The 19,114-nt window shown below is 42.1% G+C and overlaps 1 protein-coding gene across 1 annotated transcript; it reads right to left on the bottom strand.

Annotated features, from left to right (window-relative positions):
• Nucleotides 1–67: 67 nt before the first annotated feature.
• Nucleotides 68–18,945, bottom strand: LOC116434053 (uncharacterized). The gene has a single exon (XM_076366112.1). The coding sequence runs from the start codon at nucleotides 6,466–6,468 to the stop codon at nucleotides 5,986–5,988; it is 483 nt and encodes a 160-aa protein (XP_076222227.1). The 5' UTR covers nucleotides 6,469–18,945; the 3' UTR covers nucleotides 68–5,985.
• Between the last annotated feature and the right edge of the window lie 169 nt (nucleotides 18,946–19,114).

Genomic DNA, 19,114 nt, shown 5'->3' with positions numbered 1-19,114 from the left:
AATTACGTAGAATCACAGTATTACTTGTTACTTGTTCAGGATGTCAGGTGACGGGAGAATTATTTTGTTCACGGGAAAACGTGTTTGTTTTTTCTTCCGAAGAATCTTTAGTATTTGTACAGATATAAAACGCAGATTCGCATGCAACAAACAAGAAGCGTTTCGGGAAATATAATTTTTATTTTTCGTAACAATAGATATGAATTGTTCGAATGGTTAACTCAAACGGGAAAGACGTAATAAGACACTATTACATGGTAATTCGTAATGGATGCGGAGTTCTTAACTGTATACACGAGACACGCTGCACTGTACAATGGCCACGGGGAAAGTACAGATCCATTAAACGATTCGACGATCGCAGCTTGCCTCGGATCGTTAAATCCTTGTCTATAAAATTCAACTACAGTTCAAACCGTAAGAATAAAAATTGTGACAATAAAAATTCAATTGCGAATTTACAAAGGTTTTATGTCTCGGAAACACAAAGAAACTAAATTGTATCGGAAAATTAGACATTCTTCTATGAAATAAGTCCAAAAGCTCTGCCCATTTCGAGTAACATAACAAACACGACTATTTTTAATACTTCTCTACTCGCTATATAAATATGTATACACATGTTCTCTATTTAGCTCAACCACAACTCAAATGAATAAATTATAAATATAAACGATTGATCTAACACGGAAATTCTAACATGAAATCAGAAATAATTCCCACAATTACATGGGACAGTCGATAAACCTTAAAAATGGTGAATAAAGAATATAGTACCAACAGACACATAGATGATATTAACAAAAAAAATATTAAGAATAATCGTACTGTCCTATCACTGAAAGTCAACAGAACTTTGGTACTTACAAATTCATTCAAGTTCATCTCAGATATAAGCGCAAGTGTAAAGTAACGCGTGAATTTCCCCTTCGGCATTGAAATCTCCACGTTCACGTGAAACGCTTTTCTTATCCCAGCGTTAAAGTCGCCTGAGCACGCGACGAGCGCGCGCAGCGACTTTCCTGTCCCGGCATCGAAGTCTCCGGCGCACAGTGATTCAAACCGTACAATTACAAGGAAAATAGACTAAAGATGAAAGTAAGAGAACAGAAGTATCGGCGAACGTTTCATGCACTATACATATTACTTAAACAAAACCTCTAAATCTCTGGTAATACATTAATCGGCAATAAAATAAATCACGAAGACTCCATATAAGAGCATACATTAGAGAGTTACGAACTTCTTCGATGGAAATTTCGCCCCAGTTCAAGAACCGTTAACCCTATCGATTTGATTTTTCTCACGTTCGATTCGGAATACCTACAGGAATACATAAAAAGATCGTATTGCGATGAATAGAAAAAATAATTCTAGAATTTTTACGCCTTGATACGACAATCACTGGATCACTGTGCGGTTCCGTATCTCGCGTTCACGCGCAACAACTTCCTTCTTCGAGCGTCAACGTCTCCAGCGTCGCCTGTCAGGCAATCCTCTCCTCTCTATCGAACTTGGAGGACTTCACATCTGCCACGTGAACATTATAATGTCTCAGCAAACTGTGCTTGTGCTTGAACTTCGCGTGGCACAGGACACATTCGAACTGCGCCTCCTTGCCGCACTCGAGCCTCTTGTGCCGTTGCAACGATATGATCCTTCGGTACTGTCTGCCGCAGGTGTCGCACGGATACGTCTCGAAGCTGACCGGTAGCCGGTACCAACACGCTGAAAACAGAAATTCTCGGTTAGCAGAATATCCTCGTGAACCAGAATTATTTTCTCATATCCGCCAACGGGTACACGTTTCCTCGTATCGTCCTGACAGCCGTGCTTTCTTTTCTTTTTTTTTTAATCAGTTTGTTTTTCTTCTCTATTCATGATCTTTTCTTTCTGTTCTGTTTTTTCTTTCTTTTCTTTCTCGATTAATGTACTGAGTTATAAAGTGGAGATATGGGATAGAATAGAATGACACGCACGATCTTTTAGAAAATAACCCGCAACAAAGATTGTCTTTTTATTAATAATAATATTAATAATAATAATGTTAATAATAATAATATTAAACGCTAATAATAATCATGATAGATATTCCATAGTTCGCTTGGTAAACCTTTCCAAAAAAAGAGAGTTCGAAGTGTGCTAAATACCGGAACGAGTATTCAATGGGGCGAGGCGAGAGGACGAGGAATGGAAGAAGGGGGCGAAACGACGACGATTTCCGATCTCTCCTTGCCGGAACACGTCTCGTGGATCGTTTCGGGCGTATCGTTTAGAGGCCACGGATGTTCAAAGAAGAAGAGGAAAAAGAAGACAAGGGAGAATTGTGATTCACTTAAATATTAAACGATAATAATGGTTCGGTAACACGAGATTGACAACCAGTGAGGTACCAGGGATTACGGTGTAACGAGTATATCCTACGTTTGCAGGCAGGTCGACGCGAGTATCCGCAAATACTGATATCAAAAATACCGGACGCGTCGGGCCGCAGGAGACAAAAGTCATCCGCGACCGGGTCCCATTCTCTTTCTATATGCATATACAGTTTACTCTCACTCTCTCTCTCTCTCTCTCTCTCTCTCTCTCTCTCTCTCTCTCTCTCTCTCTCTCTCTCTCTCTCTCTCTCTCTCTTTCTTTGTGCGCGTGTAAAATGTTCGTATAAAAATGGAAAAATGACGTTTGCTTCTTAACAAGCTAAGGGAAAAGATGATTCTACGCGGAACGATAAACGAGTCGATCTCAGGAGAATTCTGGAATGTTTTGTTCTTCAAACTTTCAGTTTGATGTGTAGTATCTAAAGAATATTGTTGTAGCATCGAAACTCGATCGTTGAAGATCGACTCTTTTGATCGCTCGGGAGAAGTTCGCAAATTCGTTTAACACTAGAAGCACCGAACGGTACGAGGCATATGAATTATGAAAATAGAGTTCAATGATTTCGGTAAAAATGTCCAAAAGGAGTGTATTTTAGTGATCGGCAGATTATTTTTGCAGGTATTCGTACAGTGAATATCAGTCTTTGAAAAATTGAATATTAAAATAACAGCACACACGAATCTACAAGAATCGCCTGTTGAGTGCATAAAAAGAATGTAAAGTTTGATGAATGGCGTGACTTTTGAAGATAAAAATCGAAACGAGTCCTTGAGATGCCTACTCTTGGCAGTTCTAGTGTTAAATCGGTACAAACTGTGTATAATTGGTCCACGGAAATTTTAATGTCTAGCGTCGATCGTTAAATACGGCCGATCTCGACAGATTCGTGTATTTAATGTGTATCTAATCGGCCACTCGTTACCCTGCGCGATAACGTTACAGAGAATTGCTACAGAATCGGTGCTACTCGTTAAGTATTTCCCGACACTGGGCAACTACGATACGATTGATAACCATACACCATAAATACGATCGCGATTAAACAGATTAAAAAAGGATACGACGGCGCGTTCTAATTGTCCGGCGTTGCTGAGAAATACAAGAGGATCGTCGATTGTTCTCGTTATAAATGCAACAGTATCGAAATTCAGCGTCGATACAAACGGTTGGAAGATCATATAATTATTATTGTCTATGCAGTAAGTCTATAAGGTGCTTCTCAGGTAACCGATTCTCTGGAGATTATTCTGTATAAATCACCAGCGATATACATCTTAGCTTTATTTACGCGTTCTCTTTCCCAGAACAAGGCACTTTTAATTACCCTTATCGATATATTATCGAACCGCGGATCGTTTATGCAAGTTCACGAGTTTTAAACGTTGATTCGTGTAGAAGAGAATCCGATGGAATTGTATTCCTCGCAAAACAAAAATCCTATTATGCCCATAGCAATACGGATAGCATTAACTTCAGTCGATAACTTTATTTCATAAAATTATTCAAGTCGTGTGAGATTATGAACGCATAAAGCTCCGCAGCCAACGATTACGCTTGGAATGATAAGTAATTTCGTGTCTTCACGGTGACCTTTCACCGATGCTTTTTAGTGACGTTTCAAGATCGTGAAACCGACGTAAGATCAAAACGAATAATAATAAAAAAAAGAAGGAATATCTAACGTATAAAAGTACTAGAAAATATAGGGGGAGGGGAACTCTACGATACGGAATTTGCTGAATTGGTAACACGTGATCGTCAATTTCGTTACGACGAGAGTGAAGCGAGCCCGCTCTGATCCGCAGCGTACCCTCAGAAATTTGTTCCTTTGCACTCGCAGTTTAAGTCGATAATAATCCTGAGACTCGAAACGAAAGAAAACAGTGCGTGCGATCGCTTGCGATTCGTTGGAATGTTTGTTCGTGGGTACGATCGTCATAGAAATTGAGCCGTTCGAGCTAGCTCGATTCGAGGATACAATAATATGTTCGTTCGACACATAAAAATGTAAGGTGTGCTTAATAAACCTAACAAACAATTCCTACAGGATTGAAAAGCAAAAACGAAAATAATAATAATAATAATAATAATAATAATAATAATAATAATAATGGGAAATATACCTTTAAATAAAAGTAGACAGATTGAGATTATGTACACGTAGAACCGAAATACCACGATTAACTCTTACACTGAGGTAATAAACTCGAGAAATGGGAGATTATCCTAACCATTCTACGATACTTCGTAAGTAACGACTTTAAATACGCTTACATCTCTAAATCGCGTAAAAGGTGTCCAAACTGAAAGAAAACACGTTTCGACAGTTCGGAGGTAAGTAATGCTCGCGTCGAAGCGTTCTCGTTCTTCCGTTTGTTATATACATCGATTGAGAATCCCGATTTATAGTACAGTCCTACTTATTCGAGGGTTTAACACGTTTCGTGCTGCGTGGGATGGAAATAGAAAGAAAAAAAGAGGAAGGTATCGTTCAACGATCCTTCTTCGTTCGAGTTTTCAACTGAAATCGGGGAAACGCTGGATTCTCTGGAACTTGACTTAAATATTTCCCATTACGGGAATGTCGATTAATGGCTAGAAAGTAAAAGACAAATATATTACATCGATCTTGTCAATACTGCATCAGTTTGAATACAACCTTCCTATTTACATACTCACCGTGAAGAATTTTCGATTCATCGTTTTCAAATATTTTACACGACCATTAAATGATAATCTCGAAACTCTATTAAAGATCTCTATATCACATCATCCTTTTACAGCCAAGAAAACAGAATCACTTCGCAAAACTTCCGGACACCCAGCGTTTCCCGACGCAATTGCACCGACCTAATCGTCCTCTGAAACGTACAGCCTCTTAGAAGTTGGCTAAAACCAAAACCTGCATAAAGCCAACAATAATCGTTCGCTCGCGATGCTCGATTATATAGTTGCTTCACGATAACCCATTCTCCCTGTATAACTGCATGGACAGCATTCTCTTTAAAACCATTTTCTTTGAAAACAAAACGACGTCACTAATATCATTACTAGCTTAACACGAACGCAGCACGATTTCATACAGTAAAATACATAAAATAAAAAAAAAATATAATGTAATATAAAACATAATTGCATTACTATTCCACGTTCATCTAGCCGAATGTCACTGTATTATGTAGCATTATTTATATCATAGAAACATTTTCATATAATCATCGTTTCATCAAGTGACCTATAGTAATTCGATTTGCTCGAGGTTCACCGGTGACCCTCATGACATTCAACGTGTTAAGATTCAAGTTCGTACGCGTACGCACGTCTACTGTATGATCAACGTTTCCCCTTCCGTTTTTCGAACATTATATCATTATATTGATAACAACTACCATAGACAACGAGCGAAACGATTCCATTCACCCTCATACAGTCTCAGCTCATAATCGTCCAACTCTTTAGAGGCCAACTTCTCATACCCTAACACACCAGGCAGCACGGAACACGTTAAGTCAGGAATGCAGAATAATAATTCGTAAAACTTATCGCGTGAATTTCCAGGACGATCGTGCCAACGTCGGAAGTCGGAAGACGCGGGGTAAGCGCGGATTAGGCGCCCTCGTCATAGCCGATTTTCTGATGGTGTCGTTTGTAGTGGACGGTCAGGTTTCCCCTTTGCCTGGCCTTGTACGGGCACTCAGGGCACTGAAAGGCTGGCGGCTTGCCGCCGCACTCGACCATCTCGTGGCGTCGCATCGTGCTCTTCCATCGGTAGCCTTTCCCGCAGAAGCGACACCTGAACTTCCGTTGTTGCTCGTGGGGCACGCCCATGTAGACCACGCTCAGGTCCCTAGGCTGCGGCAGCACCTCGAACGAGTCCGGGAACACGACCTCGCGGGTGGACGCTGTCCGCGGGTTGTTATCCGTCCCGCTGTCATAGCTGTTGCTGTCTCCAGCGTTGCTGCTAACCCGGCGACCCGCGACGACCACGCTTCCGCCTCTGGACCCGGCGCTCGCCGATCCGCGTCCACCCTTCTTCCCCGTCTGATGTTGTTTGTAATCGGACCGCAGCAACGACAGCAACGCAACCATCCCTGCAACAGGTCCCAGCGCCAAGCGAGACGCGAGAGCGAGGCAACAAAGGTTATTTAATAAAAAAAAAGAATGTTAAAGAAACCGTAAAAGAACGTAAGGTGAAACGTAAAATAATTGTTTCTGAGGATCGGATATTTTGGAATGGAGGACGCGGGAAGGAAGGGAGGAGGAGGAGGAAGAGGAGGAGGATGGCGTTTCTCCTTGATCGATGCACGGGTGATGGTTGTTATGCGACTGGCGAGAGAGATCAGTGTGTGATTAAACCCGTAACCAACCCAACACATAAACGTAATTCAGCCAATAGCCCCGAGAGATAGGTGCGCCCAGGGTAAAATTTTGCCGTGGTTTTACGTGAAGAGGCGTGAGGTTCTCCCGGGTTCCGAGGAAAGATGGAAAGACGATCTTCTTGATAAGTAAATGAGAATCGAAAGGGGACGATAAAGGTAAAAATAAGAGAAAAACAAAACACAATTGCAAATTAAAAGTTAAATGAAGAAGAGGAGAGACGATTGTTCTATTTTCAGGTCTTTTCATCTTCCCTGAGCACCGGTCGTAGATGAAAATAAAGATGCCAGTTTCCAACCCTCCAAACAAATTAACCAAAACAGGGATGCTTCGGTGGATGATCGCAGGATGATTCTCGCTTCGTAGACGTTCAGAGAGATGAATGAATGTACAAGTATCGTTATGATCGTAGAAATTCGACTGTATATATTATACACAGGGTAATGGTTTGTATATTTATATATCACTTATTTCTCTTGTTGTTGTGCTTTCGTGTAACTCGCAGTTAATCCCGATCGACAATGACGGATTAGAAGAGTACCGCGTCACGTCAAGCTGCGTTAAGGTCGATTCTATAAACGTAGAAACGGTAAAAATGGTTCGCGATAATGTTACAGACTATCCATCCACTCGGTGAATTCTCTTTGGCAAACGTCTGACAGATCTGTGTTACTCCCTTTTCGCAGACACACACATCGAACGTGAAATTTTTCGGGAACTTCTCGATCTCGAGACTACAATTCGATTTGGGAACGGTTCCTTCGAAATGCTCGCGAAATCCTGAAACAAAAGCGTCGAGTTTAATCTCTTCCGATTAAACTTCCGAAGAAACTTCCGATCCCGATTCACGGGGGTGTTCTCCTGCAGAAGAAACGAACGATTAATCGATCGCAATGGAAATAGTACACAATTTATTTCGATCATTCCAGAATCATGGGGATCGATTATAGCGGGAGAAAGACACGAATACCTCTTTATTCGTATCGATTACAATATCAATGTACACCAACGATTAAAATGTTCAACCATCGTATTATTAACACTTCGAAAGTATTTTCTCAATTTCGTATTGACAGCTCTGGAACAACGGCGACGCCTCGATCAATCAGAAATGAAGAAAACACTTTTGACGATAATCGACGGAATGAACGTTTCACCGACAGTTTAGACACTGTATTCGTTGCTCACTGACAATTGGAATACCCAGAATATACATTTCACGTGATAAAACACAGAATCGTATCTTATTATACCAGCTATAAATTAGAAATTGTTCAGTGTCTCCTTTACTGGAAAAGTACTGTAAAAGTACTTTAATTATCGACGCGTATCTCCGTACAGTACAGCACTGCCCCGTTACAGGTCGCTAATCAGATCTTCGTTTGCGGTATTGATATGATTATTAGTTGCAAGGTTCACTGTCCAGCAAATGAAACTCGAAATGTTGAAATACCCCGTGAACCATTGAAAATACGAAAGTTAAAATTCCTATAAAATTTATTTGGTATGAAACGAGACATTACCTGATCCAAACAGCTCCTTTGTACATGAAATTTTCGAAGGAACATCAAACTCTATTTTTCTCAAACACATTGCAAGCTTACTCGCAATACCGATCACTTTAAAAAATCACTATTATCTTACGAATAAAACATTTAGACAATCTTTCATTTGAAGAAAAATAAGTTTGATCCTCGGAGCCTTCTCCACAATATAATACACGAGAAAAGAACTAGTCTATACAATGTCCCTTTTCAACGACCAATTTTGAAACAATGTTCTATCTTCAATGATTCCCAAGACGCTCCAACATTAGCGTACCTCTACATTCAATAAATTTACATCGACATCGGACAGTGCAGTTCCCGTGGCAGAAATGAGACAAGTAACGAGGCAGCCTGATTCTCCGTATCAGCCTATCAAAGGCCAGATTCACTTAATCGTGACGAGTATTTCGACTTGATCGGCGACAGGGCGTCGCTGCGCGGTTCTATTTGTTTATGTAACATTGTAGCAGCTTGCGGTGCTTGTGGGCGACGTGGGAGTCCAGATTGAACTTCCTCTTCGAGCTGAATCGGCAGTACGGACAGTGGAACTGCGGCAGCATGCCGCATTCGAGCTTCAAGTGGCGGTACAAGGAGGACGCGTTCGAGTAGATCTTGTGGCACTTGACGCACGGGTACATTCGCCGCGGCTTCCCGGTCGTCCTTGCCAAATGATGCAGCCGGAAATCTGCGAAAAATCGTGTGGTCAGCGGCGGTTGTCTGCGACGTCGACGGAACATTTTGTTGTGCGACTTAAAAAACGTTAGATGAGGAGAAGTCGGGGGGAAAGAAAGATGCTTCGGCTGCGTGACTGCGTTATTCGTTATGTGTTGCGTGTCGAGAAAGATTGTGATCGGAAAATACGATAAAGGATCCGGTCGGTCGTGTCATACTCACTCAAATCTCGATTCGATCGAGACGCCGAATCGCGAGAAAAATGAATGGGAATGAGAGACACCGAGAACATCGGGAGGACAGCCTGCAAAAGGGATCTGCAAAGATGTTCATTAACGACGATCCGTGTACCGTGAATACATTTTAGTCTCTTTGTATCAGAATAGAATAACATTTATTTCTATAAAAAGGTATCCTAAATAACAAGAAACGCCGCGAGGATCAATTGTTCACGTTGTAGAGCATTTTGTAGTGAATCTGTCGGATGAACTCGTCGTTGCCGGATGTCAGCAGGATCGGCCAACATTCCGGGCTCTCCCTGACATGTCGGTGAAGGGACTTCCGCCATTTGTACGACTTCGAGCAGGCCAAACAGGTGTTCCATTCTGAAAAAGAAACGCGTTCGTCTTGTCAGTGGTGTTCGGCACAGGGACCACCGTGTTTGTTGAGCGTGTGTTTTTAACTTCTCGCGATCGGACGGTGCACTTTGTGTTCTTTTCTTTTCTCTCAACCTTTTGCCTTATCGCTAAGTCGAGATTCTCCGCGGAATCTTTCTCTTTTTGTGTGTATAGTTTCTCGAGTGCAAAGATGGATGGCACGAAGGTTCCGGAAGACTGGGGAGAGAAGATTCTCGCGAACGAGAATGGAAAAGCGTTTAAATTAATCGAGAAATTCGTTTCTCATCGTATTACCAACCCTTTCTCCAACCAACGTCTACCATTAGTCTATACCAAACTATACGAAACATTTCACTGGACAATATCGAACTAAAAACATTCGTTTCTCGATCTAAATACTCATACGGAAGAGCTATTAATTTTCTCCGCGAGAAAGCTACGGAAATTCTCCGCGAAAGAGCAATCGCTACAGTTCCTCTTACTCTCTCGCAGCGTCCGTCTAATTGAGCTTGGCCAGCTCTCGGACCAACCAACGCAGATTTCTCGCGGAGTCAGCTGCGATAATCATTCTCCGCAATCTTCCAAAGCGCATTAGTTCCCATCTCGAACGCGATCCATGTAACACCGTGAAACTCCCTACAAGAAGTGTCGCGCCCATCCTCCAACAAACGTCCTTGGGAAAGAGCCGCGAGGAACCGTAATACAAACTCCGTAGTGTGACCAACTCCACGTATTAGACCGACCACTCAAGACATATCAGTAGCTTCTTAGTGGTTTTATTTACAAAGACGGTAATTGGGCATGCTTTGCGGAAGAAATGTACACTATTTTACAAAAAGAAGTCACTTTTGGAAAGGGAAGACACAACAGGGGGTTTCTCTTTGTTTTATATCTCCTGAAACCCGTTCCTAGAAACCGACGGTTACCGGTTTTGCGTTGCGGCTACACTGAACGCGTTTTCCAACGAACAAACATTTCAAGACCCTTATGTACACACTTTAAGGCATTCGTATACACGTTTGATTTGACGCGCTTTGAGCTTCGTTAAACTGGTCCTCGTTAAACTCGTCCGAACGCGCAGTCCGGTGTAGTCGCAGGTTTATCCGGTGCAATGGTCGGTTTAATCAGTTTCATCGCGTATCGATCGGCGCGAGTTTCAAACGATGAGACAGTCTCCGTTACATCCTCTTCAACCGTGCTTTTTTCGCATGTGTTTCAGTAAGTTGCAACGCAACTTGGTCCTCTTCGGACAATACGGGCACTGATGCTTCGGCGCCTGGCCGCATTCTTCCCTGATGTGCCTGGTTAACGAGCTGTAATACATGTACACGTTCCCGCAGGCCTTGCACGTGTGCAACTGGCTCCCGGTTAGGCAACCTGCAAAAAGAAATCAGATGGATCGATTAATAGAAATCAGACTCTGATCTGATTTTCGCCGATACCTGGATTCCGTCACGTGATCTGCGCCGACATGTCTTATGTTCCGTCGGGATACGTCACGGGACGTTCAAAGGATTCTTAGAGACTTACTTAAAGGATCTTTCGGCGATCGGAATTACAAAACACGTCCAATGGGCGTATCAAATCGTTCAGAGGAATATTTTCATCGAACATTAACCGTCGGAGAAGAGCAAGGAAAATCTTTTCCTCGGATTTTGTTTCAGCGACGAGAACCATCGGACTAAATACAAGCACAACGCAACTTAATACAATGTTACACGTGTGGGTCCTACACAGACGGAATAATGAACAGAAACAGGCAAAAACGAATAAGGGCCAATGGACAACACCGATTTCCGTTATACAACAATGATTAGCATTCGGTGGAATTCAGGTTTCGAATGGGACACAATTGAACGTGAATCGGATTGCAACTCAGCATCCAGCGCAAAGGGAAATTATTTGAATGATATTCACAAACTGAATCTTCGAAACGATACAATATCTTGACGTAGTGATTCGTAAAACTGGGAAATAAAGAGAAGTCCGTTTCCTCGAAGAGAATTCCAAATAAAATGCAAAAGTAAGAAAGAAAATGCAATGGAATTAGTTGCAACTGCTTCCTGATCGTGCCTGAACGGTCGCCGAACCTTAATTAATTCGTTCGAATGGAATCATTGTTAAATTCGGTGTGCACACACGAACATATTTGTCGGCGTTACACATCACGGCTGCACGGGAACGCATAGCTGCTTCGATTAGTGGAATTTCATAGCGACGAACGTCGTGTGAACGAAAAAACAAAAAAAAAACTCGGAGTTACGATGGGACGAGCGTCAAAACCGCGTTCGTCGCTGTAAAGGAAAGCGGTGAGAGAAGAAAAATTCGGGGATTGCGATTAGTTGGGAATTCCGCCTCTCATGCATGCTCGATTAGCGGTATGCGTTTCATTCCATTCGCCGGAACGCTAAACAGAGAGACGAGAGGAAGACACACACGTCAGCGGTGGGTAACGTTTCTTCGGATCTCACTTTATTTAACGCCGACAACCTCCAAAAAAACACCTGGCTGAAATACATTCTCGGTGACGAGCAACGACAACCGTCCTCAATTCTCGGGCGGACACTGGAAAAATAAAGTTCGATCTGTCATCTGTTCCATCGCTTTATGTACACGTCGAGCACGTTCACACCGATCATCCGCGAAGCGTTCGTATCGAGTCTCTTCCCATCACGTCCAGCGGAAACGAAATCGAATCGATTCACCATGGAAAGAGAAGACCGTAAACGACGCGCGTTTCCCTCGAAAAAAAAACAAACAAAACGCTCCGTTCATCGAGATTCAATCAACAGGCCGACGATTCTTCAATAGAAACAACATGAAAAATGTCGAATGAAATTTTCCTCTGCAAGTCTTCATCTTCGAGATAATCGAGATCTGTTCATCGGACATCCCCCGTGTCCGACCATTTTCGATTCTTTCCACTTGCTACGTGTACTTGTTACCGAACTATCTAGGAACATTCAACTTTCATTTATCAGAAAACGAAGCCTTGTCCAGGAAATTCGATTGCACACATTCGATGCAGTTTCTCGTGAAGTATATATATATATACACATATATACATATATATTTGTCCATCGAACCGATAACGGAGCGCCCCGCGTGATCTACGGTATAAAAAGAGTCGCTGGCAATTCGAATTGATCTGTTGACGCGAGAAAGAGTCTCATTGGTGATCCTGGGTGAGTTAGATCTTCGCCACGCAGCCGTGCTCCTTCTTCAGATGGTTCAGCAGGTTGAACTTCATCGGCATGATACTGTGGCAGAAGGGGCACGTGTACAAGACCCGGCCGCACTCCTCGCGCACATGTCGATTCAGCGCCATTCTCGACCTGTACGTTTTCTTGCACTCGCAGCACACGTGGAAACCTGCAATGTGAGGAAGAAAAGGCGGCTTTGAGTACGGAGCTCCCTCTCGCGGTCACGAACTTATCACGAACAAGAAGCTTTCGCCCCACAAAAGCATCAGCAAAGCATACTATTTGCTCTTTCTCTCTTTCTCTCGCGCGCGCGCTTTCTCTGTCTTTCTCTATCCTCGTGTCTCCGACGACATCCTCGCGCCGGATTCACAGAGAATCCCCCTGTGAATCGTCAGAACCCTTTCTGAAACAGTATAGATACACAAAAACGGGCCGACAGGTCGAAATTCAAATCCCTTCTCCACGGAAATAAACACTGACACATACACGAGTGGAACAATAAGAAAACGTAGACAGGATCGTGGACGCTCGATTTATTCCCGTATATTTTCCTGTTGGATTGGCGACAAGATTCAATTTTAACAGGAAACCGTTTTAAACGTCTTAGAGATACCTCTTCGTATGGCACAAGAAAATTCGATCTATTAGAATCGTTGATCGGTATTCAGATTGCAATCGTTCGTGGATATATATTATCGAAACGACGATCGAATGAAGAAATGCTTTCTCTGTTAACGATTAAAGAGAATTCGACGATGTTTCTCATTTGAGTTTGATCGTACCTTACAATGGGTGTTTGTACTAAGAGATCTTAATTTTAGAGGACTCATTCATGGAACATCTCCATGTATATTCTATTGACCATTTCTTGTTTTTGACAATCTAAGAACGTGCAAATTCAGCCTTCATCGAATGTTCATTCTGGAGCTGCCTGTCCAGTTAGAAATAGATTTCTATGAGCGTCACCATCGAAAATAGAGGAATTTTCTAGTGGCAGTAACTTCTACTTTCGACGATAAAACTCGCGGAAATCCGTCAAGAAGATGAACAGCGTAAAGATAATCTATGATATTGAAAACTTCGGGGACCATTTTTATAAACGTTAGTCCCTACACGATTGAAAACCAAGGGAAAGTGTCTAACAGCTTGATCCCTGAGCGATGCTTCTCTGTTATTTCGCCTCTTCGAAACTTAATACATGGACGTTCCTTTTGGCACCTAATCCGGTTTTAATTCTGAACAAGCTGTGTTTGTCGCGTATATGGCGGACCAAGCTGTCCATAAAGTTCATCACACACGACAAAAAGCGCAACGATAGGACATCTTTCCGCACTCTTGCTGCACGTGTCACATTAAATTCTGTCTCCACTTGAACGTCTTGCCGCAGCTGTTGCAAGGATAGATTTTCCCTGAAACAATGAAAAATTGATCGTTCGTTATTAAAATCGTCATCGATCGATCGAAAATTCGTTGAAATGAACCTCCTGTGCACGTGAAAGAATTGTCGACAAGGCTGTTGTACCTTTATGTCTATTCTTTCTTTCTTTCTCTCTGATTGTTCGAAAATGATCTTCGTCACTGTCGCCCAGAAATGACAGGCCCCTCTGTTTCGTTTTGCAAATGCTTTTGCACTGTTTTCTTTATTTTTGGCATTATGAAAATACATGCATTTTACCAGAGTACTAGGGATTACGTGTTAAGTTTCGACGACGTCTTCCTCCATTCGTCTCTCCTTAAGTCTAAGCGGCAAAATCAGTCGTGCGATTCTAGAAGTGTTCTGATGAATTGATCGGTTTTCGCTCGATACAATTTTTTTCGGGCACTATTATGTTTAACAGACTGCGGTTATTGATTCTGCTATTTTTTGAATACATACATAACTTGTCTAATAAAATATGACCTATCATGCACTTCGATTAATTGGTAACACAATATAAATTCAAAACACTCTACCTTGAAATATCCTTGAGAATAAACGTTAAATTAAATGAAAAAATTGGTTACAATTTAAAGGTACCTGACAGATTGTTCAATTTTCAATAGCTCTGTAATTTAAATGATATAAAGGACATTTTTTATATTTTTCTTTCGTTATTGTAGTGTACAGAATTAATTGGTTACTAATTATTCAAACCTGGAACTGAAAATTGGAAAATGAGTTTCCATTGACCGCAACCGCAGCCTGAATCGAAACCGGTACTTGAATAGTGCCACGAATCGTACCGATCAGCGAATGCGAACATGATGAAAAAATAAAAGCGTTAGAGAACGTAATCGAAGCCTATGGCGTCGCAAGTATCTAATTATAGGTAATGGTTATCGCTAATCAATCAGTCGAGAAACATTTGCGTTCTACGGAACCTACAGAAGTTCGAAGTTCGCTAAACGAAAGAGCAATGTCCGCGGTCAGGCAATTTGAACGTAGGAATTTCTTGCCTGTTGTGAAACCAAGAAGTATACTTAAATCAATCTAACGTTCTACCGTTCGTGAACAACGACGCTTCTAAAGTAGTCTTGTCATTGAAATGTTTCGGAGATTTAAGAAGTTTCAGAATAGTATAGATAACAATAAGACTGAAATAATAATCATGAGAACAACAAGAGGGTAGTGATCAAGTAACAATTTAGATTTCGTTGATTGAAATAAAATGATAAAACATTCTATCTTCACGAATAAATAAAGAAAACTGGTAACGAAACGTAACAGCTCTACATTGTTAGGTACAACAATGATTAGGTGCAACAACCAGCAATACGAAAATAAAAAAAGAATTCAACAGTCCGTTGCTGAAATTCCAAACTGCCGTAGAAGCATCATTCTAACTCACAAATCGAAACGTTCGCTAACTCACGAATCGCGTTGCCGGCCGCGTCCGCAATTAACTGTTCACCTGCTCTATCTAACAGTTGTAAGGCGTTCATCATATTAAAGAAACGTTTATACAAGATACAAATTGCGGTTACTACTATTGATGTTGTCAGATGTAGGCTGTGTCTCTTCTGGAAGAGTTAATCGAACGTCTTGTCAGAATTACAATTGGCTATAAGGATCCAAAGACACTTCGCTACGGTTCCATTCCAAAAGGGCACAGCATACGCATGAAGGCCTCAATTGTAATTGTTGTATAGATGTACCGAACATTTGAGACTACGAAAAGGATCTGGTGAAGCAAAGTCGTGAAACAGAGTAATTACGTTGGAAACCTTACTCACCTAAGCTCGACCAAATTAATAAGGCGCTAGTTCAATATTCTTAACCACTTATTCTACCTACTGTATCGTAATATGAATGAGTCACTTAATGTTGAAGGAACGTAGTGAATTTCTTGTGTCTCTGAATAATGGCCCCATAATTGATATCTTTTCTCCGTAAAAATATCACTGTCACGGCGATAAGTAGCGTATACATTATGTTCTATCTAAAGTTGTGCTGCTGTTACGCGCAGTTTATAGATTATACGTCTCTAATGCTCGGTACCTTGCCTGGCAGATCAGAGTGAATGGTTTTAAGGGAGGTTTAATATGAAGGGGTTGTAAATAAAAATAAATATTCACTTGGTAGAAGAAACCGAGTAATGTCACTAGATTCAAGAACTAAGATAGACAAAATACATTCGCCCTCCGTAAGGTCTCGCTTGAATTCATTCGTCTTCCCTTGCCTACCACTACTTCCCTCCCGAGAAGCTTCGCGAATGCTACTATAATTAGGAATACAAATGATTGTCTGCCATGCTCGCTATAAAGCGATGCTAAGGAGGTAACTCTCTATACCAGCGAAGAATAAAGGCTACAGAATTAAAACTGCGTTTGTATTCCCGTGTTTCCCTTTTCTCTGTTCCTACTGCATCATTTTATTATTCAGACTCTCCACTGAACAGTAGGAAACAAATTTCCTTCTCGCATTCCCAATAACACCAACTATCCAACAGTACAAGGACGTAGACACGAGTGAAACATTCACTAAGCACTAACAAGATAGTCAATTTCACCCATACCTAAATTAGCTGTCGCACATATTTTGTTCACGTTCGTTACCTCTCCAACCATTCACTCTTCTCTGCCAGTCTGTACAGCAATAAAAGGAAAAGCCTCGATCAGAGATTACAGATTATTGTCCAGTTGCAAAAGCGGTTGAGTGTGTCCCGGGGCTACCATTGTCGTAGGCGTAGAGCGAATCGCGGACACCGGCTCTGACGGATCCTCAGTGGTTTCCGGCGCGTTCGATCGTAGTGTTCGCGGCTATTCGACGTTCGCCAGCGTCGAAGCCACGCCCCTCGGGGGTCGGCGCGCGGAGCTAGGCACGAGGATGCACGTCGACGCGTGTGTTAAGGCAACTCGATTGGCGCGCGTTCCCGTGTTCCCGGCGGGATTCTGGTTCACGTGTTCGGCGAGGTGACCTTGAAGTGTTGCTCGGCCTGGTGGGCGTGCAGAATGAACGCCTTGAACGCGGCGAACGGGCAGAGCGGGCACTTGAACTGCGGAGGTTCGCATTTGTGCTTCAGATAGTTGCTCCACATCTTGTAGAACTTGCTGCACATTGTGCAAGTGTAGCCGAGGACCTGGTCGCCCATGTACATCTTCCGGTACGCTGAAAACAGAGGGACCAAGTTAGAGATTCGGCCGAGTGAAGGGGCCTCTGCCGAGAGGAGAAGAACGGGGAGGAGGCTCTCTCGAAGCTTCGCGGCCGATGCTTTTTTTCGCATTAGAAATAGAAAGCTGTGTTTTTCTTAGGTCTGATCGGTGTGGGGTTCCTTGGATTAGGGGATGAAGGTTAGCCGCCAGCTCGCATAGCAATCCTGATAAATTTCGTTTTTATTAGAGAACATGATTATGTACTGTTGTTTCGAGAAGTCTGATGATTGTGGAGGGAAATCTTGTAATTGCGAGGTACTCGCTGATGTAACCGAGGGTTTTTCTCCTGGTTCGCGTTGATCCTTCAACCGCAACAGTCTATTGCGATCCTTCTCACGGTAGTTTGATATCATTTTGGTAGGAGAGAATGGTCTGTCGCTATAAATACTTCTTTTTTTATTTCGATAGGATTATGATACAATCGTCGGGGAAGCTAACAGTCGGTCCGCAAGGTGGAACAATAATCATCGAAAAGAAGCTGTAAATGCTCCGGAAGAATTATCTCGCTCGCTTGTAGGGGATAAAAGGAGCTTTGTAGACGTATTCACAGTAAAAAAAAATTAATACCAGATGCTGTGATTCAGTAACGCAAATCAGTTCGTTTATCACAAGCGTTCAACGCAGTTTGGAAGCGTGTCTCAAACGCTGGCCCAAATGCTACGCAAGTTCTCGTATTTCCGCGTGTCGCAACGAACAAATGGAACATAGTTCGAGGAAAAGATGGATGTTCGAACAATTACGTTCGCCGTTCACTTTTCATCAAGAGAAAAATCGATTTCCTGGATCGTAGCGTTTATACTTATAATTACTATCACTAAAACTCGAAGGTGTTGTATTCTCTTTCGAAGACTCCAAAACCCTTTTCCCCAGTATCATTTCACTGGACTCAACATTGACCGTAATATACACTAGACATGTCACCAGACCAATGCCATTTTGAAAGTTTTCGTTCAATAAACCATAAACCCTTACTCGACCTACATGAAATCTCATCAATTTCCAGTACTCGTTCTTCGCACGAAGAAATATCAAAATATATCGAGTTGGTCGAAGTGTTCTCTTTCAAATACAACGTCTGCATTACAATTAAACTGCGAACATTTATGCATTAACGTAACACGTAGCTCTTCCGAAATTCGTTACAGTTAAAGCTTCGATATGCTTCGAAGAACCTTTATTCTACTTCACACCGGAGAGAACCGTCAACCGAGTACACGAACCTTCCTATAACTCTAATTTATACACGACCTACATACATCTGCACAAACATCCACAGTTCATTCGCGACGTCCGTGTAAAAACATTACGAATAAATAAAATCCCAAAAAATCATAACAGAAGATAATCATAAATCATAAAATAAAATTTAATTAAAGAAAAACAAAAGTTCCATTTCCGAACCTCCTTCGAAGGTACAAGAAAACCGGCGAACCAAAAAAATCCCAATGATTCTCAACAAAATTCTCCCAATTAAAAGGCGAAAGCTTTCTCTATGATTAAGCGAGAATACCACCCCGATAATAGTACCCGCGAGCTATTCATAAATTCCCGACATTGCTGTGATGCCGCCTTTTGTGGTTCTCTATGCACCATTTGTGCGGGGTCTGATATGGGCACGCCTCGCACGCGAGCTTCGGCTTGGCGTTCACGCACTCGAACTTCCGGTGCCGCCACAGCGACCTGTGGA

This window comes from Nomia melanderi, chromosome 3, assembly GCF_051020985.1.
Source record: "Nomia melanderi isolate GNS246 chromosome 3, iyNomMela1, whole genome shotgun sequence".
NCBI classification, from domain to species: Eukaryota; Metazoa; Arthropoda; class Insecta; order Hymenoptera; family Halictidae; genus Nomia; species Nomia melanderi.
Note: the sequence above shows the minus strand (reverse complement) of the source record. Positions and strands in the feature narration are given on the sequence as shown.

What these genes read in the sequence shown, in the direction of transcription:
- LOC116434053 (XM_076366112.1), bottom strand. Translation starts at nt 6,468, where the DNA reads ATGGTTGCGTTGCTGTCGTTGCTGCGGTCCGATTACAAACAACATCAG.